This window comes from Delphinapterus leucas, chromosome 14 (genome assembly GCF_059928025.1).
Source record: "Delphinapterus leucas isolate spDelLeu-1000000601 "Yukka" chromosome 14, BTC_Dleu_Yukka2, whole genome shotgun sequence".
Classification (NCBI taxonomy): Eukaryota; Metazoa; Chordata; class Mammalia; order Artiodactyla; family Monodontidae; genus Delphinapterus; species Delphinapterus leucas.
In genome coordinates this window covers 7,022,732-7,049,331 of record NC_143142.1, presented here as the reverse complement: position 1 = coordinate 7,049,331, position 26,600 = coordinate 7,022,732, and the positions used below count along the sequence as shown (strand labels likewise).

At 49.4% G+C, this 26,600-nt stretch overlaps 1 protein-coding gene across 2 annotated transcripts; it reads right to left on the bottom strand.

The window, feature by feature from the left end:
• Positions 1 to 295: 295 nt before the first annotated feature.
• On the bottom strand, positions 296 to 26,600 carry VPS37B (VPS37B subunit of ESCRT-I). 2 transcript variants are annotated; one of them, XM_022598133.3, is made up of 4 exons: positions 26,446 to 26,600; positions 5,371 to 5,542; positions 3,229 to 3,311; positions 296 to 2,569 (listed from the first exon to the last, which is right to left on the bottom strand). In XM_022598133.3, the coding sequence occupies exons 1-4, from the start codon at positions 26,554 to 26,556 to the stop codon at positions 2,066 to 2,068; spliced, it is 870 nt and encodes a 289-aa protein (XP_022453841.1). In that variant the 5' UTR covers positions 26,557 to 26,600; the 3' UTR covers positions 296 to 2,065. The 2 variants fall into 2 exon arrangements, with proteins under 2 accessions (XP_022453841.1, XP_089750559.1); XM_089894433.1 differs by lacking the exon at positions 26,446 to 26,600 and adding an exon at positions 6,314 to 25,991.

The following is a 26,600-nucleotide window of genomic DNA, read 5'->3' as shown; positions in this document are numbered from 1 at the left end:
ACAGAAGCCGGGGGGCGGGGGGGAACTGAGCCCAGGGGGCACCCTGAGTCCCCTGCTGAGGCCCTGGCAGGGCAGCTAAGACCCCAAAGACACCCCGACACAGGAGGAGCGCGCTTCCTTCTGCCTCTTTTGGTGCACATTTGAGATTCTCGGATCAAGAACCACCACCTCAGTGGCCTTTAGTTTTTGTAACTTCAGAGCCACACCAGTCAGCCTCGCTGTTGGAACGCTGACTGCTGATACTCTAGAACCAAACACGTCATGAGGGTCCCCAGGCAAATAAAGGACAGGGCCGTTATTAACAATTCTCTATTTATTAAAAGGGGTCTTAACAGCTTTACAAGCACAGTTCAGATGTGGCCCTGGAGACGGCAAGGCCAGCCTGGCGGCCCCTCCCCCACACCAACACCGAGCTCACACGTTTGGCTGTGCCCCTTGCAGGCGGCAGAGGTACGGGCTGGGTGGCACCACTCTCGAGATACACAGACGTTAACAGGCCCACCTGATTGGCAGGGCAGTAAATCGTCCTATACAGCTGTTCTCTTTAAAAACAATTACAATACAGCAGGAGTTCAAGTCCAGGAGTAGAAATGTACAGTAACTGAGGACAAAGGTTGGTGGCCTCACCCAGGGCCTGCCGGGACAGACCCCATTTGAGCTCTGCCTGGATTCTGTCACCTGGGCAGCAGCCAGTTGGGGAGTCACAGGCCAGAGTCAGGAGTTCCACAACTGAGCACACGGGCCTTTTTTTGGTCAACAGGTGGGTGGCAACGCTACCCCCAGCCCCGCCTGGGGCCCTGGGAATCCGGCACACGTGGCACGCGCAGATGAGAACCCAGGGGGCAGGCACAGCCCGGGGTGTTGCCAGAGCATCGGAGATTGTTGGTACCTCCCTAACACTGAGGGGCAGGCTTTCTCCAGACTGAGCTGAGATGCTGCTGGCATCCCTCTGTCACACCCCTGCCCCAAGGCCCAGCCAGAGGCAGAGAATATTGGCTAAGGGCATTCTGGTTCAAGGTGGGTGGGCTTTTCTTCCACCTGCAACACAACAAGGAACGCAGACAAGCCCCTCCCGGAACGCAGAGCCGCCGGGGCAGCAGCGGCCGGTGACGACGCCCCAGCGCCTGGCCGGCCACTCCTGGCACCAGGTAAGCTAAGGCACAGCACGGGCCCCGCGGGGGCAACCGTGCACTGCTTGCAAGAAAGGAAACTGCGTTCACTTCATCTGCACCCTCAACCTGCTCAGAACAGTATGTGCATTTTTCATAAAGTTTCCCTGAATGGTCTTATGAGTGTCAAAAAAGTTTTCTTTCCCAATATAAAACAGGAAAATCACACACATAGTAAAAATATTGGAGGAGTACTTCTTCATAGAGAGCCTCGGGCTGGCTCGAGGCGGAGGCAGAGGAGGAGCTGGGGCCGTCATCTGCTGTGCAAAGTCCAGCTCCCGGCCACCTCCTCACCCGCCGCAGCTCGCCCGGCCCCTGGACGTGGCAGGGGGCCGAGTGCAAACTCCGAGGGTGGCTTTGAAGCATCCAGGCTCGGGGGAGGGAGGGACTCTGAGGACTGCCCGCCCCACACGGGTTCAGGAAGCACCTTCTGGACTGGCCCACCCGACCGGCCCCCACCAGAGGCCGCGGTGGGCAGTGGGCTGGGACCCACAGAACTGTCTTGAAAATAAAGCAGAAATGATGAACCATGCTTATTAAATAAAGCTGCAATGGGAGGACCACAATCCTACGTGGGAACGGAGGCGGGAGCGGGGGAGACGACGACTTTCCCCAAACTCACGAATTCAACACCAGACTGAGGAATCATACCGAGAACACAAACCAGCGCGACCACGGGATGCCCGGCTGAGGCCCAGCGCACAACCGCCTAGGTGTCCACAACCAGGGTTCTACGTGTGCTTACCACTGACCTACGGCTCTACAACCAGATGGACGCCCTGGCCCGAGCACCAGAGCCCCTGGCAGAGCAGCCGGTGCTCATGGCCTCCATCTGCGTGCGCGGACCCGGCCAGCAGGCGCCGGCGAGGGAGTCTCACGGGGAGGACGAGGGCCGCTCACTGGAGGATGAAGCCTGGCTGGTGCGGAGGCAGCCGGGGCGGGGGTCTCTGGGGCAGTGCCGGCGGGTACGGTGGCAACACAAACTGCTGCAGGGAGAAGCCCTGCTGTGCGGGGAGGCCCCCGCGCGGGGGCAGCGGTGGGCACTGCGCCACTGGGTGCGGGGGGCCCTGTCCTGAGCTCAGGGCGGCGGCGAACGGCGTGGCTAAGCGTCCCGCAGGCACCAGGGGCGGTGGGGGAGGGATGCGCCGAGGCACCGCGGAGGGGGGCCCGCTGGCCTCCGGGGAGGGGTAGGGCAGGGGGGCACTGGGCGCTGGCTCGGGCACCCTGGGGGGCAGCGGGGCCGGCGGCAGGCCCTGCGGAAGTCTCTGCCCCTTCAGCACCATCTCCTGGAGCTTCTCGATTTTAACCCTTCGCATGTGGGCCAGTTTCCGCTTGCTCTGATAGACATCGATGAAGGAGTCCAGGGGAAGCTCTCCGTCGAGAAACTTCTCTGCCATGTTCTGGAGGAGCAGGAGAAACCCGGTTCACGGGGCAGGTCAGCCATGAGGACACCCATCCCTTCCCTGTCCCCAGCCGCTCCTGGTGCCCCACCTGGGCCGAGCGAGCGGGAAGAGAGGTGCTGGTCCCACCTGCCGGACAGACGGCGGGCCCTGGGGAGAGCCCGCCTTAAGGTGAGGGGCCCGAGCTGCTAAGCCCCTGGCCGAGACCAGCGTTTCCCTCCCTCCACTGGCTGCGCCCTGCCAGCCCCACACGGTCAGCAGGACAGAAACTCGCTCGCGCCAACGAGGGCCACCCCGCCCGACGGTTCCTCAGAGCACTCGGCCTAGTCCGGCGAGGCTACAACCACACAACTTTGGACCCTGACTCATTTCCTTACGGCTCAGCGAGGCTTAAGCCTCGGGTGCTCAGCTGGTCGTGCCCACAGGCTCTGCCCGGCCAGCTGACGCAGACAGGACGGGCGCCGATTCACAGTGTAGTGTGCACCCCTCACCTGAGGACCAGACCGCCCCCGCTGCCTCCCTGGCCCCCAGGCTGGCGCTCTCCCCAACCCACCGGCTGGGCTGCCCACTCCGCGCAGCCGGCACGCCTGGCCCTGGGGGAACTGGGCCCAGGCCCAGGTAACTGCCCTGGGGCGTCCCGCTGGGCTGGCTGGATTTACCTCGGTGTCCTCCTCGATCTTGGCCCCTTCCGCCTGCAGAAGTGCTAACAGGGTCTCCAAAGAAGCGCTGCTGGACTGTTTATCTGGAAGAAGCAGGAGGCACGAGAGCGTGAGGGGCACTGGCACACCCTCAGAAACCACCATGACCCCCGGCCCCTCAGGACGACACGCTCCCCCAGTCTCCTCCCCACTTCCCTTTCGAAGAAAGAGTGTACTTTCGCTGGACAGGCGACAGGAGAGTCACACCTACTGAGCTGACTTTCCAGGAAGCTGAGAGGAAAGGCCGTAACGGCAGCCGGCGTCACCCTCCCGCCTCACAATACAGGGGCGATTACTGAACGTGTGACCCAACCTTGCAACCTAACCCTGCAATTCACCCTATAATTTATTTCCTTTGGAGTTCTGAGTGATAATTTACATAAATACATAAAGTATACACATCTTAAGTGCACCACCTGAATTTTTACATATACAAACCCAACCACCATGACCCAGACTGGGATACAGAATGTTCGCAAAGGCTCCCCAGGCCACTCCCAGAGGTGCTGACCTCCACTACCCAAGAGTCCTGCCTGCTTCTGAACTTCACACAAGTGGAATCACACAGTATGTGCTCTGTGCTGGCCTCTTGCGCTCAATACCACGTCTCTGAGACCATCCGGGTTGCTGAACGCATCAGCAGTCCATTTCTTTCCGCGCTTTGTGGCCCTGAAAGCTGTGTAAGTGTCACAACCGACCCATCATTCTGTACATGGACACTTAGACTGTTTCCAAATTTGGCTCTCACAAGGCAAGCTATAACGAACATTCTTGTGTGCATCTTTTTTTTTTTTTTTTTTTGTGGTACGTGGGCCTCTCACTGCTGTGGCCTCTCCCATTGTGGAGCACAGGCTCCGGACATGCAGGCTTAGCGGCCGTGGCTCACGGGCCTAGCTGCTCCGCGGCATGCGGGATCTTCCCGGACCGGGGCACGAACCCGTGTCCCCTGCATCGGCAGGCGGACTCTCAACCACTGCGCCACCAGGGAAGCCCATCGTGTGCATCTTTTGATAGACATGAGTAAACGTTCGCTTCTGTTGGGGAGACACCCAGCAGTGGAACTGCTGAATCATAGAGCATGCCTACTTTTCACTGTAGCAGGTGCTAACAAACAGCTTCTCCAATTCTCACTCCTCCCAGCAATGGAAGAACCGCGCATCCCCACCAGCACTGGTGTTGCCAGTCTTTTCACCTTTACTCATCCTGGTCGGGTGTGTTACAGTGCATTTTTACTGCAGTTATACAGATATAGGAATCATGGTATTGGACGTCACTGTACACTTCACTGAAGGGGGTGATTTTTTAACCTTCTCTCTCCTTTTTGGGGGGGGGCTATGCCCCTCGGCTTGTGAGATCTTAGTTCTCTGATCAGGGATTGAACCCAGGGCCACGGCAGTGAAAGCACTGAGTCCTAACCACTGGACCACCAGGGAACTCCCCTTTTAACCTTCTCTTAATCTCAGTTTCCTTGAAAGCTACCCCCAATGCACTCAGGCTTCAACAATAGTCAATGCCTGCGTCACTTCATAATAGCTGCAAAGTAAAGTGTGACATTAAAATAAAGTATTCCAGTGATGAATATTTTTCAACATTAACTGTGAGGACGTAACTTCAAGGATAAAACATTAGTTGTATATCATAATTCAGAAAATTGCCTTTTTTCTATACTGTTTGGAAAAGGTAGTCTTGTTTAAAAAGTAGTCAAGGGCTTCCCTGGTGGCGCAGTGGTTGAGAGTCTGCCTGCCGATGCGGGGGACACGGGTTCGTGCCCCGGTCTGGGAAGATCCCACGTGCCACGGAGCGGCTGGGCCCGTGAGCCATGGCCGCCGAGCCTGCGCGTCCCGAGCCTGTGCTCCGCAACGGGAGAGGCCACAACAGTGAGAGGCCCGCGTACCGCAAAAAAAAAAAAAAAAAAAGTAGTCAAGTCTCTTCTTCTAAATTACTGACACAATCCTATATATAAACTATTTTTTCACAGCAGTAATGACTGTCTTAATCTGAAATTGTTCCATAATAACATTTCTTTCCTGGTTAGTGCAACAGCTTGAAAATGCAACCTTCCCTCAGCTCTTTATTCTTGAAAGATCACCCTAAAAGAGTTACCTAATTTGGTCTTTTTTATCTGATAGGCTTCAAAGAGCACCTGGAGTTCCTGGTATTTTTGGGTCAAACGTGCTTTCAGAGAGTCCAGCTGGGGCTGGTAGAGAAGGTTTCCTTCTGCCAGGCTCCGGTTGCTGGCCAGCGTCATTTCTTTGTTAAGCTGAACATTCTGCGTCTGCAAAGACCATACAGGGTGATGAGAACCAGCGTGTGAGCCCCGAGCCCCACCCCCGGGGCCACCGCAGCAGCTTCCGTTTGGCTGGGCAGCTGCCCCCATCCCAACGCCAGCCCTGATTTCTAGTTTGGACGCTGCTCCCGTTCTTAAAGAGCGAGACCACTTCCTCTCCTTCAGGCCTGCAGGACGGGCTTTGTCCCAGGACCTGCTGAAGCTTTTACCCCAGGAGCTGTGCTGTGACCGGAATTCCTTACCACTGCCATTGTGCTCTTAGGAGCGAACGGCTCTAAAGATTTAGAGCTAGAGTTTTCCAAAACGAGTTGCTGCTGTTCCAGAGAAGTGAAAGAATCACTTTTTATCAGAGGAGGGCCAGTTGGCATGGTGTCAATTCAGGCTTAGTCATCAGGCTTTGAGATCAAACGCGAAAGCCCGAGACCCTGGGAAGGAATCCACTCAGGGGCCCTGTTCTACTCTGTCCCTACGCCCAACACCAGCTCTTCACGTCTGAGCAGAGGCTTGAGCCTCCCCAGCTCTTGACCGCTGGTCCATCAGCACCGCTGATCCAAAGCTGGGGGCGGGGATTTATCTGCCCGACAGGGGTCCTGTGCTTCCGGGGGGTGGGGGTGACAGGTCACGTGTGGGTGGAGAAGCCCGCCTGGACCTCAGGGGTGAGAGGGGTTAATGTGAGGTCTGAGAAAAGGTGAGGAAGTCCTAATGAAATGTAACCAGAAGTACATTGAATAAAAAAGCAAAAATACCAACGTGTCTTACTTCTAGTTCAGCCCCCTTTCCACTTGCTGCTGAGGGCTCCTCCACGGCCTGCAGCCACCTCGCTTTCCGGACTTGAAGTCTTATTTGCCCCCGTTTCTCTCCAAAGCTCTCCGTCAGCCCCACACCAGCCATCCTGCCCTCCCCTTGATATTTTCTACACCCCACCCCACCCAGGCTATTTTCTCTGCTACTTCCTTCCTCTTGCTCGTCTGACTGTAGGTTCCTGGCCTTGCTGCCTCCGCTTCAACCCCTCCCCCTCCAGCCATACCCTTTGGCGCTAGTGCACAATTCCCAGCACTCGTGCACGCACACGCGCACACGCGTGCGAGAACAAAGAGCGAGCCTTGGATGCAGGTCTCTAGCAGGAGGCCCTGACCACCGAGTGGGGGGCTCCTCTCCTCAGCAGACACATAACCTGCGTCTCTCGCACGGCCCGCAGGGCAGGGCCCTCAAGATCAGGCTCAGGGTAAAGCAAAAGTTAAGATAGAAAATTAAGCCTCTAGCTCAATACTATGAAACTAGCACGGTGGAAATACTCTCCCCTCTCTCACTGCTGCTTTCAGCCAGCAAGGACTGTGAGGGCTGGAAGGACCTGGTTTAACTGGGTTCCTGGTCCTGCAGACTGTGGAGGGGTCCTGGGGGGCTCCCAGCACCGCCCCAAGCCCTACCCACAGCAGCTCGGCCTCCAGGTACATTGCATCCAGAGGTCCTGCAGAAGAGCCTTTCCTTCGATTAAGCCATTTAAGGGAACATACAAGCCAACCACTGCACAGCCACCCTGGAAAACAGCTCGGCCATTTCTTTTAAAACAAAAGAGGTATACCTTACCATCCAGAAATTGTACACCTGGGCACTTACTCCAGAGAAATGAAAGTGTGTGCTCACACAAGCCTGCACATGCATGATCAGAACGGCCGTCTCAGTCATCAAAAGCTTGAAGCCACCCAGGTGTCCTTCAGCAGGTGGACGGCTAAGTGCAGTACTACACCCACACCGTGAGCAGAAAGAATGGGCTACTGAGACATGTGCAGCTTGGACGGAGATCCAGGGGACAGGCTAAGCGAAAGAAACAAACCTGCCCAGAGGGTCACAGGCTCCAAGATTCTGTGTATACAACATTCTTGAAAGGACAAAACTACAGAAATGGAGATGGATTCGTGGTTAGGGGTAGGGAAGTGACTGTAAAAGGGACAGGAAGGCTCCTCGTGGCCACGGTGCCCTGCTCTGACCATATCTGTGTCAAAATTCTGGCTTGGGAGTGGACTAGAATTTTGCAAGATGTTGTCAGTGGGGGAACCCGGGTGAAGGCTGCGCAGGATCTCTGTTATTTCTTACGGCTGCATGTGAATCTACAATTATCTCAAAATTTAAACTTTAATTATAAATAAATAAAACAGACTATTGGTGAGATCTTTTGCTCTGACTGGTCTCATCTGGTGGACGGGAAGGGGCAGGTATTCAAGGCCACCGTCAGGACCCACTGCCCCGTGCATGCCATCATTCTGACTCAATCAGTCTGTGTTCAATAAACACTTACTGAGCAACTGTTATTTGTCAGGCCCTGAGTGAGGCCCAGAGAATTGAGAGGAACAGGCACCCTCCTATTCTCAAACTGAGAATCAGCGAAAATGGAGCCGAACTCGTCAGGCCCTGACCTCTGAGCCCTGGGGTGACCTGGTCCTCACTCGCCCCGTCCCAGCAGTTCTGAGAACCAGCCAAGCTCTCCCTGAGCAGGCCCCCGGCTCCGCCTCACTGCCCGGCCCCAGCTGAGCACCCTGTCCGCAGAGGCCTCCCTGGCCGTCCTCGCTAAGCCAGCAGCCGCCCTCTGTCACAGCACCTGTTTCCTTCCTGCCACCAATGGCAACCAGTGAGCACTACGTTTGTGCGCCCGCTCACTGTTACCCCCTTTGGGTATCCTGTCATCTGTGGTGTGCCAAACAGCCAGCACACAGCAGCCACTCAGCAAGGATCTGCTGAATCAATCAGAGAGACCCTCTCATCCCCTAAAAATCCAGTCACTTGAGGATACATCTGGCAAACTAGGTGGGTAACAAAACGCAGAGTCAAAAAGAAAAAAACCATGAGCTGTGCTTGCCAAGCAACAAATGCTCCAAATCTTTTATGCAACAGACGGGCTCCCGTAATAGAGGAACCCTTGGGGACTGTGGTGGAGGGTCTCACTTGTCCTGGATCTAAGGGCCATCCGATCAGGAGTTTCCCCAAGTCTTCAGCGCAGGCAGACCACAAGCACAGGGGTCCCGAGGGGCCACTGGAAAGGCATCGCGTGAGGGAAGTACACCATCCTAGCACCGCCAAGTGCCAGCCTACCGCGGGGGTTCTCAGCATCAGCTGAACTACCTGAAGGCAAGGGGGCGCTGACAGGTTCCCCAGGCCCAGCCCAGCCCCGGATGAGCCCGATTCTCTAGGAGGGGACCCAGGCCTAGAGAGTGTCTTCAAAGCCCCCAGGTGATCCTTGCCTCACAGTTCCACCCTAAAATATATCTACGAATAAAGCTTATTCTCCTGGGGTCCGAGTCAGGTCAGAATCACTTCTCCTACAACATGTCATGCACCGAATGCAGAGGCAAAATAAAATTCCAACCAATGCAGACGACCGTCACGCTGGCTGTACTCTTTCTATCCCCGGGTGCTCAGATGTTTTTACAAGACTATCAGGAAATTCTCAGTGGCCACCCAGGGCACACCCGCACCCTCTCCAGGTGGACAGTGGAGACAGTGGTGGCAGGAGCAGTGGCCAGGGCGTAGGCTGAAGTGGGGAAAAGCCTCTGATAAAGCTCTTCCAGCACAAGCATCGGTGCCCAAACACGCCTTTGATGCTGCATTAGAGAAAGACCTTCCTCCCCAACATTCCTTTTCATCATCCCAGTTGAGGAAAACTGGGAGGAAGCAGCCAGACTTGTTCTATCGTTTGCAAAGGACTCGGGGGGACCCTGCACACCACACTCAGCAAGGCCTAAGTGGCAGCCACCCTGGATGACGTGCAGTCTGACTCTCCAGCCCCTGTCCTACTGATCTGAGGACCCGTGCGAGAGCAGGCCTCGTGCGGAGCCATATACCCTGAAATTGAAAACTGGGTCCCAGCCTCTTGATGGTTTCTCATGATTCTTTTTCTTAACCACAGAGAAATCTTTTCAGGAAATAAACTCTCTGTGGTAATGAAACATTTTTATAAATGTACTCAGTTTCACTTCAGTTTCCTTTTCTGTTCAAAATCAAAGAAAACTGAGATGTGTGATAGCATTTACAGTAAGATCCATTTATACAGTGATTTCTGCCCATCTGTCCTTCCGTGAGCAGGGCTGTCTGAACGGATGGTCACCCAAAGCTAACAGCAACCTCTCAGTGGTGTGACTTTTTTTTTTTTTACTTTCCTCTTTCTACTTGTGTATAGTGTTTGAATCATTTATAATAAGCATGTATAAATTTATAGAAAGAAATTATGTTTTAATTAAAAAAAAAAAACCTGTTAGGTATTAGTAGAACCAGAAGGGCAGGGGCTCTAGGGAGATAAGCTGCCTTTGTTTACAACAAACAAAAAACCAAGGTCTTTTACATATACTTGTCCAGGCAGAGTGGGAGGCTTATATCACTATATGAGGTTTTCACAGAATGTACATTCTACCTCAAATGCACAGGTCATTATTTATTTGGGTTGGGGGAGTGTGGAAGAAAATAAAGTTGGTGAGGAGGAAAACAGACATAAACTCCCCTCTGCATGACACACGCAGTAGTTACAATTGAGAGGCACTCGGGGCCAGGACGGGGGCCTGCCTGCGCCCCACTGTCCAGAGCTGGGTCAAGGTTTGGGTCTGCAGTGGATGTTTTCCAAACCAGATGCTTCCACAATGTGAAGTTCTGATTTAAGCTGGCCTGTCTGCCCCTTCAACTATAATTATAACTGTGCCTTCCTATAAACACTACAATGGGCAAATCTGCCTATGTTTCCAAGCTAAATCTTTTATGGAAAAATACTCAGAGTAGTCCCTTACTCCCCCTTTACACTATAATATAATCCTTATCATAACAAAGTAAACGACATTATTGAATTATGTTAGCAAATTTCAACAAAATAGATGGAAATTCTTGATCGTACTAAAGTTCTTTAAATGCTCAAAACCCAGTAAGGACACGGGAACTGAGATAAAAACACAGGTTTGGGGGATGTCCCTGGCGGTCCAGTGGTTAAGACTCTGCGCTTCCATTGCAGGGGGCACAGGTTCGATCCCAGCTCAGGGAACTAGATCCCCGCATGCCACGAGGTGCAGCCCCAAAACAAAACAAACCAAAAAACACAGGTTTGCCCTCTCACCTACTGCGATGCTAAGAGGCCTAGTATTTGTACAAAGTAAAGGATCCCATTTTATTTAACAAGTAAACATTCCGTCTGGTAGATAAAACACTCCTCACCAACAACTTTGCTCGAGCCCCTGCGTATAAAGCCCCTCCTCAAAGCCCTGCCCTGGCTGTGGCTCGGGGCCTTTTTCGACTCCGAGAGCCGCAGGAAAAGCTACACACGCTCTCACTCCCTGATCGCCGGGTGCTCTCTGAGGCACAATTCACCGCTCCATCCATCCCTGTTTAAGTGTTCGGCTCGAAGCTGAACTGCACCAGCCCTGAGGGTCTACACCCACCATCATCTCCTTGTAAAGAACACCTTTACTACACGCCCCTCGGCTCCCCCAAGCTGAGCACCCCGTTGCGCCAGAGACCCAAATGATATAACTGAACGGGCTTTCCTTCAGCACACAGCGACAGCTGAGCTCTTTTCTGTGGCCTCACAGAGCACACCCCTGGTTTTACTCCGAATTGTAGTTCACGGTGCTTGTCCGTTCATCAGTTTATTCATTCATCCAAAAAAGGATTTTCTGAGGCACTGTTACGCGCTGACCCTGGGCAGGGCTGGCGATGGACACAGGGGTGAACGAGGCAGGCCGGACCCTGCCCTCGCGGAGTGCCCCTCGACTGAAGACAAATTAAACAAAGTCACACCAACAGCTATCACTGTGTCACAAAGGCGTTTTAACTCTCCTGCGAGTGACGGATGCTTGTAGTGGGCTGAATGGTGGCTCCCCAAAAGAAATGTCCACATTCTAATCCCTGGAACCTGGGAATGTGACCTTATCTGGGGAAAGACTCTTTGCAGATGTAATTAAGTTAAAGACGACAAAGGTCATCCTAGATTACCTGGGTCGTCCTAAATCCAATGGCAAGTGGGTTTATACAAGGCACACAGAGGAGAAAGTCATGTGAAGACAGAGGCAGGGAATGGAGTGATACGGTCACAAGCCAAGGAGGCTAGCAACACCAGAAGCTGGAAGAGGCAAGGAACGGATTCTCTCCTAGAGTCTCTGGAGGGAGCATGGACACCCCTGATTTAGGACTTCTGGTCTCCCGGATTGTGAGAGAATAAATTTGTCTTGTTTTAAGCCACCAAGCTGTGTAATGTGTTATGGCATCCAGAGGACTTAATCCAGGCCTGGAATCTTCCACCTCTCCTTGAGATCCACTCTCCATCCTGCTCTGTGCCCCAGGGGCCAACTGGCTGAACCACATCCACCACTTAGGCCCCTTGCCTTCTGGTTCTAGCTGGATTCAGCGATGGGGACTGAGGGTGGGACGAGAGTGAAATGAGGAGGGGGTTCTCTGGGTCCCCTTCCTCTGGGGTCGCTGTAGGTGAGCAAATCCCCCACCCCAATCAAAAGCAGCCCCCTCTCTCGTTCTCCACACCCAGCTCCATCCCTCAGGCCTGAGGCTGAGAAGTGCACACCTGTGGCCTGTTCTGCACCAGCCCTGGGGGAGTCTGAGCGCCCTGTCTCGCCAAAGGCCTGACTGACAGAGCTGGAATGGCTTTTCCCAGGAAATACAATGACGTCTGAGCTCACGCTCACCCTTCTGATGAGAGCATCAGGCCCCTTAAGAGGAAAACTGAGCCCTGTTCACTCCCCGATCCCCAGAGCCCAGCACAGTACCCAGGCCAACGCGTGCCTGCTGCTATGTGTCCACCTCAGCCTGGAGGACGCTTGATTGCTGGGCCTCAGGCCACCACCTGCCAGTTGTTAAAACCTTGCTAAGCTGTTCTGAAGATTAGCTTCTTTGAATGTTTATAATAAATGTTTAAAAAGTAACATCACAGATGAATGCTCGTTATTACAACCAACCAGGTGAGACTATTTGCACCCCTACTTTACCACAGGAGTGACCACAGTTTGGAAAAAAAGCATAAAGGGAAAAAATTAAGATTATGACAGTGATTGCTCTAAAGCGAAATGACCCATTACTGCATAGACATCAGACATGCAACACACATGTGGAGACTCACTAGAGGCGGGTAGAATGTGGGAGTAATGTTTATGATTGTCATGGCCTGGAAGCCACAATACTTTACACATCTTTTTTTTTTTTTAAGTCACTCATGAACTCCAGCACCTAGACTACGTACGGCTCATAACAGCCACCGCAACGTGCTCCAACACAGCGGCTTGCGCATTTCATTCATTCATTCAAGAAATACTTAAGAAGCACCATCACGTGCCAGGCTCTGGGGGAACAACAACCAGAACACAGCCTGTCCTCCTGAGCATAAGTCTCCGCGTCAAGACCGCCAGGAGATGGGCGGTGTTCAGCTCACATGGCCTAACTCCAGAGGGCACCATTCACCCTGTACTGCAGCCTGTAGCCCTGACTGCATTTGCTATTCAAAGAAAAGGCTCAGGGGAGGAGGACACACGTATATGTACGGCTGAGCCCCTCTGCTGTACGCCTGAAATTAGCAACATTGTTAATCAGCTGCACCCGGTACAAAATAAAAAGTTTAAAAGGAAAGGTTCCGGGGAAAAGAAATCAAACAGATGCGGACTTAAAGATTTAAGTAAGACAACTTACTGGTGGTGACGTGACAGCTTCACTCTCGCCAGCACCTGACACAGTTCAACAGTATCTGTGAACATTTCTTGAGTTCTCACCGCGTGCCTGGCACTGTGCCACCGTCCCTTCACGCATTATAGCTCCTTAATCCTCTCAGCGAGGGTGAGACAGATTTGTCCCCATTTTACTCAGGAAAAAGGAAATGCAATCTTTGGGAGGTTTAAGAGATCACCAAAGTCACAAGTGCCAGGAAGTAACTCCAGAGGTATGACGTTAAGAGCTAGGGTATGCCATCTCCAGGTGTGTTTTCTACAGGATTACACCACGAATTATGCCACAGAACCTGCCCTACTACACAAAACCCAGTCTACCACCACTTCTCTATTTTCAAGTTCCAGTAATCACCTAAATTTCATTTCTATTTATGCCTCTCATGTACCCTTTTATTAGGATATTTCAAACACAAAGCAAAAGCAGAGGTAAGTATAATGAATCCCCGTGCGCCCTTCTCCCAGGTTCAGCAATTAGCAACATTTGCCAGTCTTGTTTCTTCTGTACTCCCCACTTTTGGGAGGGAAGTAGTTTAAAGCAAATCTCGGCATAATATCATTTCACCCGTAAAAACTTTAATATGTATCTTTAATGGGCAAGAACTTCATAACTCTAACTACAATGCTGTAACTACACTTACTAAAAATTCTTTAATTTCATCTTTTGTATGTATTGGCTTGAATTCCTCTGAGCATTCTGCCTCATCTGTTTGAGTATTGGAAATAATTTACATAGGAAAAGCAGGATGAATGTTTGATTTCGCCACCCCTCCACTTTTAAAGCCAACTTTTAGAAGATTGAGTTAGTGCTCAAGCAACCTCCAAAAACGACCAATAAGCTTTTTCTGGAGGTGTCATTATTAAGCAACAGATTTTTAATCAGCTGTAGTCATTAATCTTCCTAATGCTCAAATTGTCCGTGGCCAGTGGGAGACACTTTGAGCTGGCTCTTAGGCTGACATACCCCAGAGGTTTGACAGCTGCCCTGCTCTCTGGTAAAACAAGATGTCCCAGACCAATCTGTACATTTGCTGCCCCTAACTCAGGTGGGTCCTTCTCAAAGAAACACTGGTTCCTTTTGGTGGGAAATTCATTTTGATTTTGATACTTTCCTCTCCAAATAAAACTAAATAGAAAGTTATATATACAAAGATACAGAATGAAAGAAATCTTAGCCTTTTACTTTCCACTAGAAAAGTTCAGGTTGCATTCAGACTTTAAACATAGCAGGCTTATGGATTAGGTGATAAAAAGGTTGGCACGCATTCAGCCAGGTTAACCTCGTTTCCTTTTGTTGTGCTACACCTGATCTAGTTCACCAATTAATTTTACAGTAGATTTCACCAAAGTCACATGCAATTTGAGTTTGGGCTTTAATACTAAAGGTTAGGTTATCAGAAAACCCAAATTCATCTTCCATTCAGTGAAAAGACCTTCCCAGTGATGCACTCATTTCACCAGAGTCTTCCATTTGAAGGCGGGCTTTCAGGTGAAGCCTGTAATCCAAGCCTATAATATCCCAGAGGTGACCTGTAAACACAACCCAATGTGGCTTGATTCAATCCAAATGTTCCCTGAGTTTCTATGAGAAAACTTAACAGTTGCTGAGTTGGACTGTTTAACATGTTAAAAAAATTAAGGATATGAAAATACAAAAAATCCAGTGAAAGAACTGTAGAACATTATGAAACTGTTCTAAAATACGACAATCTCGTGCGCTGTGTGAAACCATCTCCAAGGCTACAGCCTACTCGGGAAAGTAAATTTGCCAGCTGCTTATCAAACGTTCCGCTGAAACAACCACTCAACAGAACATGTTAGATTAATAAAGACTGCTACTTCTGATCGCAGGTATCAAAATCCTTCTTGTTGAGAGAAACTCGCTGTCCTCAGAAAGTAGCAGACACTCGACCAATCCCTTCCATATGGAGCTAACTCCATCTTAAAAATTAGTATGTTACTGTAAGTGCAACTGACCACAGGAAATGCAAAAAGCTAGGCTTGAAAATAAACGGACTCGCCCCAGGGAAGAAGTGGTCTCAGCTACACAGGATTTGATTGTTTTCTACTTCTGGCAGGCACAACATACCAGGGTGTTCCGTTGTATTTTTTTTTTTCCTAGAAGACGTATTTCCTAATATTCAGTGGGGGGGGGGGGGGAAACAAGATCTGTCCCACTTCCTGGACTTGTGTGGATAATAAATGTTACCTTCCTAGTATCACTGGCCTTGTAACTCCTGGGGACTCTGCGTGGAAGAAGGGATGAGGAGCAGAAGGCAGGATGGGGCCCAAACTGAACACAATGTCACCTGCCTCTGTCCCTCAACTCCTAAAAGCAAGGGGCTTATCACACCTGGCCCCAGCCTAGTCCTACAGAATCAGAATCTCACAGCAGGTGAGCCAGGACACAGAGAAGCCCTCACTTCATATAATCAGAACCAGTCAGCTGCTGGTTAACTGAGCAGTTTGGTTAAAGCAGTAACTCACTAAACACAGAGAATTTTAAAGACCTATCCATTTTTTTCATTTAAAGCAAAGGTCCTTTCTTAGAGAAAGGGTCCACTAGCCCGATTTCCAGAAGTTCTTTGCCTAGACCACACCCTCTCATGTGGGGAACCTGAAGACACTGGACAAGCAAGATGAGAGCAGAATCCTTCTGGAATACTAGCAAGCTTTTTTTTCTAATGAATCACCTTATAGTAACTCTTTCCAAAGCACTCAACTTACAGTTTTCACTCTCTCTTTTCACGCACAGTTCCTCGGTTGCCACAGTACTTAATGAAATCATGTAATTACTGTAACAAAATCAGAATGAGGGACTTCCCTGGTGGTGCAGTGGTTAAGAATCTGCCTGCCAATGCAGGGGACATGGGTTCGAGCCCTGGTCTGGGAAGATCCCACATGCCGCGGAGCACCTTAGCCTGTACGCCACAACTACTGAGCCTGTGCTCTAGAGCCCATCAGCCACAACTACTGAGCCCGTGCGCCACAACTACTGGAGCTCGCACGCCTAGAGCCTGTGCTCCACAACAAGAGAAGCCATCGCAATGAGAAGCCTGCACACCACGACGAAGAGTAGCCCCCACCCACTGCAACTAGAGAAAGCTTGCACGCAGCAACGAAGACCCAACGCAGCCATAAATAAATTAAATAAATTTCAAAAAATAAAAAAAAATATATCAGAATGAACAGGTCTGAGAGAAAACACACTTGACTCTCGGTAATCACGCAACTGTGGCATGGGAGCAGAAATGCCCGGGCATCTAATCATGATTGGCGGGGGGGGGGGGGGGGAGCATCAATCGTTATATTTGATGAAGGGCATGGAGAATGCCAATTACTGGAACACTTTAGTTAAGTAGAGGGAGGTCAATTAAGAGCTTCCACCGTAATTTAAAAATCCAGATCCCTCCCCCCCTCCCCAAAAGAAAGCAGCCTACAGAAGACAGAATTTCTAAACTTTGCTTTTCTTATTAGTAGTTTCTTGCCAAGACAACCAACCAAAGCGTTCACTTGTTTAGTGAGAGCTTTGGGGTTTTCCCCTCTTCACCACAAACTACAAGAAAAGCATGTATGAGAGTTTTCTGGGAGAGTCTTTACACAGGTGCAGATAAGAAAATGCCTATCCAGGTAGATCCCAGATGTATATCAAGACAACATCTTTTGACAATTTTGCTTTTACATTTAAAATACATCATGACATGAACTTTCCAACACCTGACTCAAGAATTCAGTTTGATAAAAGTTTACTCTCACATGACTGAAATTATTCATCTTCTATTCAGTATGAGAAAATGCTATTCTAATAACGAGATTTTTTTTTTTTTTAGTCTGTGGGTAGAGAAAGGGATTAGTCAAAGGAGAATGAGTTACTCTAAATTATTCTACTTAAATTTCACAACAAAAAAACTGCAATTATAAGTGATGTAGGGAATAAGATGTTCTAACTAAAATAATTGCCTAGATACTTAAGACTGACTCATTTTCAAAAAAATTAAGTGTTGATATTTTAACAGATTTATGCTCAAAGATGTTAACCGCAATATAATTTATGAAAGCCAAAAAACCCAGTACCTAAATATCCAGTAATAAAGGACTAGTCACATAAATTGTGGCATACCCACATGATAAAATACCATAAGCCACTAAAAATGTCATGTAAGGATCTTCTGACAAAAAATAAGAAAATGCCCAGAGCATAAATTTAGATTAAAAACAAGTCAAAAACTCTACATGCAGAATGATCCTAGTGGTAGAAAACACGTAAAGAAAATGTATAAAATGTTCAACAGTGTTTATCTGAGCGGTGGTATTAAATGTGATTATATTTTTCTTCTTTATAGTTGTATTTTTAAATTTTTTTATAATAAACATGTTAAAAATGTCATTTTTTAAAGGTTTGATCAATTGGGATCAGAAATCTTAAATCTTTTTTTTTTAAGAAATCTTAAATATACTTCCTTGCTTTATTTTTTTTTAATTAATTAATTTATTTATTTTTGGCTGCACTGAGTCTTCATTGCTGCGCACAGGCTTTCTCTAGTTGCGGTGCCTGGGCTTCTAATTGCTGTGGCTTCTCTTGTTGCGGAGCATAGGCTCTAGGTGTGCAGGCATGTGGGATCTTCCCAGACCAGGGCTCAAACCCGCGTCCCCTGCATTGGCAGGCGGATTCTTAACCAGTACATCACCAGGGAGGTCTCCTTCCTTGCCTTCTTAAACAGAGTACATGAAAGCACAAAGGACAGCCTCTGATGAGACAGAATCATCAATATCAAGTAACTACAGTGGGTCTATGATAAACCAATATCCCTGGACCATGGAAGCAGATGGATACATTTATGTCCTTAAATAAGCATTTGCCCAAGTGTGCCCCAGGGAACCTAGCCCCACCAGACTGAGTTCTGCCATGGAGTAAGTGTGGGAAATACTACAACACACACTAGCTGTAAGAACCAAACCAAACAAAGCAAAGCAAAACAAAACCCCTCTTATTTCAGCAGGTTCCCCAGATTTCTTGCCCACAGAGCCCTCTTTCTGTAATCGCCATTAACAATCCCAGAATTAGGGAAGCACTACCCTAAACCAGCCTCAGCCACTTCATTCACAGCCGCCACAGCGTCATTTACTGGCGTTCATCATGGTCACGCACTGTGTTCCACAGTTTACAAACATTATCTTACTTAATCCTCCAAAGTCTCATAAGGACGGTATTTTAATTCTCCCCTTTTAAAGATGAGGAAACCAATGTTTAGAAAGGTTAATCCGTGTCCGAAGTCTTCTAACAACCCAAATCCTATGCTTAACAGCTGATCTTACATTTTTGGTGCAGCTTCATTTATTTCTGGATGGTGTAAATTGGCTCTATTAGTTTTTCCCTACACCCTTTAAAAAATCTGCCACTGACAGATTAGCCATTGGACCAAGCATGTTGTTATCTGAATTGTGTGCAAAGCAAGGCTCAGCAGGCTGTGCAATGAGTCTGGTGTAAGCCTCCAAGTCAAAGCGTCTGGCTGCCTGAAAATCTTTTTTCTCAATCCTCTTTCAGCTTCTAACTGATCTCCCCGCTTTCTGGCCTTACCCCCTCAAATCCATCCTCTCCTGACTGCCTGAATCATCTATATAAATCGCCAAGTATGACTACACCACTCCCTGGTTTAAAATCCCCCAGTGGCTCCCTCTGACTGGAGAGTGAAGCCCAAGCTTTCTCAGGAAACATGGGGCTGTCTGGTTTCTGCCCGCCTCTCCGGACTCGTTCCCCCCACGCCCTGCCCTGGCCCCTCCAGCAAGGCCTGCAGTATTCCTGTGCACACAATCTCTGCTTCTTTCCTCTGTGCCTCTGTTCATGCAGCCCAGCCCCATGCCTGGAAGCCCTTTCTCCCTCATTACCTGGTTAACTCACCCTTCCAATCATAGCTCATGAGTCATCTCCTCCAGGAAACATTCCCAAGGATCTCCCTGAGCCCTGCAAAGGTTCACCACGTCTCCCTCCCACTAGGGCGTGTCCTCACCCATACATTGAAACTGGCTTTTGCATACCTGCGAGATCCTAAAAGATGAAAACCCTGTGGCTGAGCGGTTTCACACCCCGTGCCCCACACCCCGCGCCCCACACGCAAGGTGTTCCATAAAGGTTGAGTAAATGAATAAACTTACCCTACCTCAGCTGTGCTAACATTAATGAAAGCCGCTGTCTGATGGCAAACACCAATTAGCACTTGCTGTCCCTCTGCCAACCTCAGCCCTGGGCTATGGGTATGAATATAACCTCAAGGTGCCATTAGCGAACCTTGGAGACAATGTTTCTTTCAAATCAAGTCTTTTATTAACTATGACACTGCTTGTAATATAACAACTATTCAAACATCTGCTCTTCACATGCACTCTTTGGTACAATGAACAACGCTGCTCACAATTCCATGAGAAATGCGTTGAAAAGCTTTCCCCTGACATACTGCAAGGTAACCTACTGACAACAAAACTTCATCTACTGCTCTATTTTCACTCTTCCCTATGAAGTAACTCTACAAAGAACTTTCCTGTCTTTGTACCACTGGGTAAGATGGTTTTCCTGAATAATGATGGGATGTGAAAACCCCACACAGCTGAGGAAGGAAATAAACCAGCTAGAACTCTTGCCCCGGCATGTTCTGAGCCTCAGCGATCACATCTGTGAGCCACGGCTGACGCACAGGTCGTTAGAGACACCCCTGCACTGCTACCTGGCATGATCCCCACAGCAACATTCCGCTACAAATACTGTGATAAAAGCCAAATCTACAATGAGGCTGGCTTAGCTCAAGAGCACCTCAATTCTGCACATGACAATGAGGCTCAACCAGTGCAGCCTGTTTCTGGGTTCCTCCTGACTAATCTGTACGGTACAGGCACTGCAACAGGATGTCAACTTGTCTGTAAAGTCGAGTCATCGGACCCGTGTCCTTCCATGGCACCTCTTTCCTTCTCCCAACCCAATTACTCCTAATGGCCTTTCAAACTTCTATATTCTCCTTGACTTCAACAAGTGCTTGGACGAAGTCAGCCCCCGAATTTGTATCTCTAAGCAAAGCATCCCCCTGAGCTCCAGAACTGCACTCAGCTGCCTGCCGGACGATGTCACATAACTGCCCTGCTTGTCCCCCACACCCAGGCTACCACGGTCTCAAGGACCCCCTCTTCCCTCCTCCAGCCTCGCTCTGGCCCACCCTCTCACTTCCACTCAAAGCCCAGCTACCTCCACTCACTCAGCAGCACTAACTGGGCACATCCTGTGTGCCAGGCATGTGCTAGGTGCCAAAGACACAAAGATAAACGTGATAAAATGGAACCCCCAGGCCAATCGGGGACACAGGGAAGCAAGGGACTTACAAAATGTGTCTCAAATTCCACCGAGGAGGCATACCAAGAGGCTAAGGGACCGTGTGTCTGGAACTGAGGGGGGGAGAACATTTGGAAGGCAAAGCTGATGGGGGTCCCTGGGTGGGCAGGGGAGGGGGATAGACAGCTCCACAAGGGCACCATGGTGTGAAGGGGTCCAACCAGCTGGTCTGCATCTCCCCTCCCAGAACTCTAGCTCAAATCCTAACCTCTTCTCACCTGCCTTTCTGTTTCCACCTCTGACCTGGTCTTCCTGAACCTCCCCATGCCAATCCAGCCCCTGCTGCCAAAATATTCTTCCTAAAGTGCTCTTCTGATCGCATTGCTGCTCTGCTCCAAAGAGTCACAGAAACTCAGTGCTGCCAAAGGAACGGCCATTGAGTTCTCACCTGGCTCTCCGCCTCGCCAGCCTTATTTCCTATCACTTCCCTTCGCACTAGCAAATCTGATCTGGTAACTCAACGAGCCATAAAACCTGTCCCGTGCTTTCCTGCTCAGTGCCGTGCTCAGGCTGTCACTCCTTCGTGGGCCCCCACTTTGGTCAAAATACTACTCAGAGAAATAAATACCTAATTCAAGGCAGTGGCTCCCTGGCGGGTGGGGAATCACGTTCCGGATGGAGCACAGAGGGCTCTTCTCTGGCTTGGTCGTGTTTTCTTCCAAAGCCGCTTGCAGGTACACAGATGTTTCTTGTATCATTCTACACCCTCGTATAGGAATTACTGTATTTGATCACTTATTTTCTTAAATCTTACTTGCCTATCAAAGTCCATCTCTTGCAGTAGGAACCTAATCTAGCCAGGAAGCCTCTCATCTGACCTTCAATGTCATTTACAATTCACATGTGACCTTTTTCTTACTCTCTCTCTAAAAAAACAAAAACAAAAAAACTGTGGTAAAATATACGAAACATGAAACTGACCCCTTTAGCCATTTTTAAGTGCACGTTTCCTGCAGCGTTACATACACTCACATTGCTGTACCATCATCGCCACCATAATCTTTTTCATCTCCCCAAACTGAAGCTCCCTACCTCTTATTCTCTCTTGTATTGATGTCTGTGTACTTGGCTTCTTTCCTAAATTATAATATAGGGATTATACGCTATTCATTCTTCTATCCCTTATAATGCCTCGCACACAGTAGGTGCTCCACAGCATTTAAAGGAAATGGAGTCTCTTGAAATGGCAGAAAGGACACTATGCATTCTATTTTGGGCAATACTACTGAATAATAACAACTTAATGAGTGTTCACTCTGTGCCAGTACCATGATAAACATCTGTTGTTTTTTTTTTTTTAATATTTATTTATTTATTTGTTTCACTGGTTGGTTGCACTGGGTCTTAGTTGCGGCACGTGGGCTCCTTAGTTGCGGCATGCATGTGGGATCTAGTTCCCTGACCAGGGATGGAACCCAGGCCCCCAGCATTGGGAGCAGGGGGAGTCTTATCCACTGCGCCACCAGGGAAGTTCCTATGATAAGCATGTTAAAGGCTTATCTCACTTAGTCCACCCAACAACCCTCAACCCTATGGAGTAGCTTACTGCTATTATCCCCTTTATTTTCAATGAGGAAACTGCAATTGGAAAGACTGAATACTTGCCAAAGGTCACATTGCTGGTATCAAAAGCCAGTTCTGTACTATACCACCCCCACTGCACTTCTGATCAATACAAAAGAAGGAGACAACAACTACATGAAATAAGGGATCGGATTTCACCTAAGACTGTCTAACAATTCTGAAAATCTCTTTAAAGAAAGGGAGCTAGCCTCTACTGACTTCACCTGCTATTCCACTTCGCCTCACACAAACCTTAGAAGGCAGGCATGGTTACCATCCTCACTTTACACTGGAAGCAGAGTTTAAAATAAGTCACAAAACTCTCAGGTTCTTTAAAAAGTCAGATAATACTGGATTTCAGAAAATATTCTGGGGCAGAGTAATTTTTTACACAAGCGTTAAAGTCATGGGTCCATGGAAGAGAAGTTTTAAACATAAAAGTTGAAGCCTTTATATATACAATAATGATTGTACAACAGGAACAGAGACAAACTCCAGTAGCAGACACTCAAAAGGGTTTTAAATCTTAGCTTCTAAAAACCAGTCCCACCAGTGTTCAGAGCTTGTTTGAAGAAGCAGTCCCTGGTCGGTACATTTCAATGAGCCATTGTGATTCACGAAGTAGCTTCGCAGCCCCACACAAATCACACCAGAACACGCCTTAGGGAAACAGCTTCTTCCAGACCAGACTCTTTACTTTCCACAAAACAATCTATTTTTCAGACCCTCAGAGTTTTTGCCTGTGGGCAGTTTCACTTGCCCCAGGAACAAACATCCTGAATTTGAATCCTTAGTGAATCATTAGTTAACACCAACCAATCAGCATTTCCTCAGAAAGCACACGGGGAGCAATGGCCCAGGAGGTCCGGTTTAGCTGCCTAATCCCCTAAGCGACAGTTCCTTTTAAGGGAGTGCCCTGCAAGTCCAATGGGGTTAATGTGGACAGATAGAGAAAGGCACATTCCACTGCCATGAAAAAATAACTTTAAATAAAAATAAAAACGTGTACATAACAAACATCAGCCCAGAGCACAAGGGAAGAACCTACAACCACTAGGGATGTACTACATTTAGAGAACTGCATACAGACAGGAGGAACAGGAAAAGAGAAACCCACGGGCAGGGAAAATGAGAATGTCTGCAGCTCCGGCATGATTTGAATTTAGTCTCGAGCTGGACTAAAGCTCAGATGCCACAATTAAAACAAGGTAAGCGAAGCATAATGCACAGCTGTACTTAAACCTAACAGTGAATGCCTTCAAAACCCAGCCACACTTCCCAGCCGCCACAAAACAGCCCCTCAGGCTTGAAGAAGCCTTACTCTACAATTTAAAACACTTCCTTCGGCCAAAAAAAAAAAAAGCCTTTGGTTCAGGGTTAAGAGGTTCTTCGCTGTGCAAGCGCTGTTCCATTTACTGTCTCATTCTAGTCCTACTGCGATACATAATCCTTTTGACCACAGAAAGGTAAATGTTTCTTAGGCTAATACCAAATAAAAATTTACTTTATAGATTCTTGAGATAAGACCCTATTAACTGGTCAGGATGATCTGTACGCATGATTGTCAGTAATCGTTCTAAAAAGAGAACTACAAATTACTAATTGCAATTACTCTTTATTGGACACTAACTGCATGCCGTGTTAAGGACTTAACGTGCACTCTTTCACATAATCCCCACATCAGCTCTAAGAAATAAATATTTTCATATATCCTTCCCCAGCAGAGGCTCACAGAGGTGAGGTGACCTGCCTGCAGTCACACAGCTGGGCAGTGGCCAGGTCTGGCCTGGAGTGTATGATTCCAGAGCCCGAATGTTCTTTAACACCAGATCATAAATGTGCCATTTGGTCAAGAGTGGACAGTTCACAAAGTATTTTCTTCTACGGTGTCTCACAGCCATCCCCAAATAAACCAACACACAGGATTAGCAGCTGAGTGAAACTACCATGGTCAGAATTTTGGTTGTTCACATCACACCAGTTCCTTCAGAAACGCACCACACACGATCAGGGTAACAGGACTTGCAAAGGGTGACCGTGGCTAGGTGAGCTGCCTGGCTAAGGTATTTCGGTCTTCACGTTCAGTTTCCTTGTTCTAAAAGCAGTACACCCTAAAGAACAAGCTTCTGCTGAGTAACTGAACTTAACCGTGTGGTCTAATCAAGAGGAGCTGGTCCTCAGTGTTTCTATAGGATACTCTGGTATGAAGGTCACCTTTAACCCCCCCCCAAAAAAATCCTGCTAGATTAATTTGCCTTTCCCTTTAAATAGTAACCTCCAGTTTCTCATGTAGCGGAAACAGGTGAAGCCGGAGTCAGCAGAATGACCTGACTTCACAATCTTCCCTCCACTAAAAAGCAGTTTACTTCTATTAATGTTCTACTAATATAACTACAGTACTCTGTTCTGAAACTGGATAGTCACATATAATAAAATAACTTGTAGGCAGTGTTACCCAGTAGAGAAACATACCTAACATTTTATTATTAAACAAGAAAATGCCTGCTGACAATCAACAAAAAGGTCTCCTGGCAACTGAAAAGCAGAGAAACTGAGCAAAGATTTTCTTTCTTTGGAGACATGAAACTCTCATTCAGTCAAGAAAGATGGATTTTGTCACTTATTCTTCTCTAAAAAGGAAAGCGCCACATGGAGACCATAAATAGGGTAAATTGCATCTCAGAGCAAGTTGTATGTGCCAAGTTGTTACAAAGCCTGGGAATACAAGGGGTGGATTAATGGAAAGACTGATACCATCTTACTACAGTGGCCTCTCTGTGGCTCAGGACAATGATCTGTTGAGGGTTTTCCAGTGATTTTGAATGTGCAACCTCCATACAAGCCCCCTTTTAAAGGGGCTGGCTCAGTGCTGAACAATCACTCCCTCTTCGGAAAGAAAGCCAAAAGCCCCCCCACAGGCTTCTGGGTGGTGAGAAGCTCAGCCCTGTAGGCGTGGGAAGGCTCAGACTTCAGAGACAAAGGAGTAGGAATGGTAGATGGGCTGGGGAGAGCTGGATGGGCCTGGGTCCACCTGCCTGGAGAGGACCCAGACTCACAGGACTGGACTTTCAGGGAAAGAGTTCAAAAGGGCTGGGAGAAAAGGAGAAAAGAAAGCGCACATTGCAGACGCCAGAGTGAAGTCAGTTACCCCTGAGGACAAACCACGCCGCAAGGGATGCAGTGAGATATCCAGAAACAGCGGTGGCATGCCTTCCAGAGACTGGGCAGCCCTTCCACTATCAAAGAGGTGGGGCTTGGCTGTCAGCCCCCGACCTCCAGTTTATCTCCTCCCCCAAAACAGCTCTGATTGAATCCTCCTTGGCCCCAGCAAGGAAAGACACTGTGGGGCAAAGCTACCCTACTAGAATTACCACATTCCCTTCTTCCACGGACGGGGCAACTCTTACCAGAAAGGGCATCCTGCTGCCACCCTCAGACCCCTCCCACAAAACCCTGGAGAAGAGCCCCCTGGGATAACGCTGTTAAGGCCACTTCCAAATGAAGTCAGACCCTGGAGGGTCCCTCTGACACTCAGGATCCCTCAGATTCATGGACACCTCAAATCTTAACTGGGTAAGTCCGTGGCCTTGTGTCTCCCAACCCTGGAGACCTCTGCCCAACCCTAAAACCCCATCTCAGAACTACCTCTCAGACTTAGGTACAGACCCTCGGCCCCCAAACTCATCTTGGAACCCCCAATCCTTTCCTAAGATTCTATCTAGCTAGTCCACTCAGCACCTCAAAACCTATTCTCAGACGCCAATAACTGCCTCAGTCCCCCTGTACCTCTCAAGCCCCCGCCCCCCGCCCAGGCCCTCTCAGTCCAGTCTCAGGCACCCGTAATCCTCAACTACCGTCCCCTCTACCCTCTCCAACCCAGTCTCGATCCCCCAATTCCCTCCTCGCCCCACCGGACTCAGCTACAGTCATCCACGTCTCCAAATGCCCATTCCAGGCTCTCTAATCCCTGCTCCACTCCCCGCCTCAGGACCCCATCAGCCCCCACAAGCCCCGTCCCAGGACGCTTTTCCCAGCTCCGCCCCAGCCTCGGTCCCCTCACCCCCGACCCCGTCTCAAGAGCACCCCCCATTTCTCCTCCCAGTCCCCTCAACCCAACTTGAGGCACCGCGACCGCCTCCGCCTTGGGCCACCTCCAGCCCACCTCCAGCCCGCCGCCAGCCCCCGGCTCCGCGCGTCCCCCTCGAGGCCCCGCCGCCGCCGCCGCCGCCGCCGCCGCCTCGAGCCCCCGCTCGGCTCACCTCCTCCATCTTCTGCACCATCTCTGTCAGCTGCCCCTCGTCCTCCAGCAGCTCGTTGAGCTGCACCAGCGACAACCCGGCGAACCGGGCTTCGCTCCCGGCACCCGCCATCCCCGCGTTTCGGCTGCCGCCGCCGCCGTCGCCGCCGCTCTGGC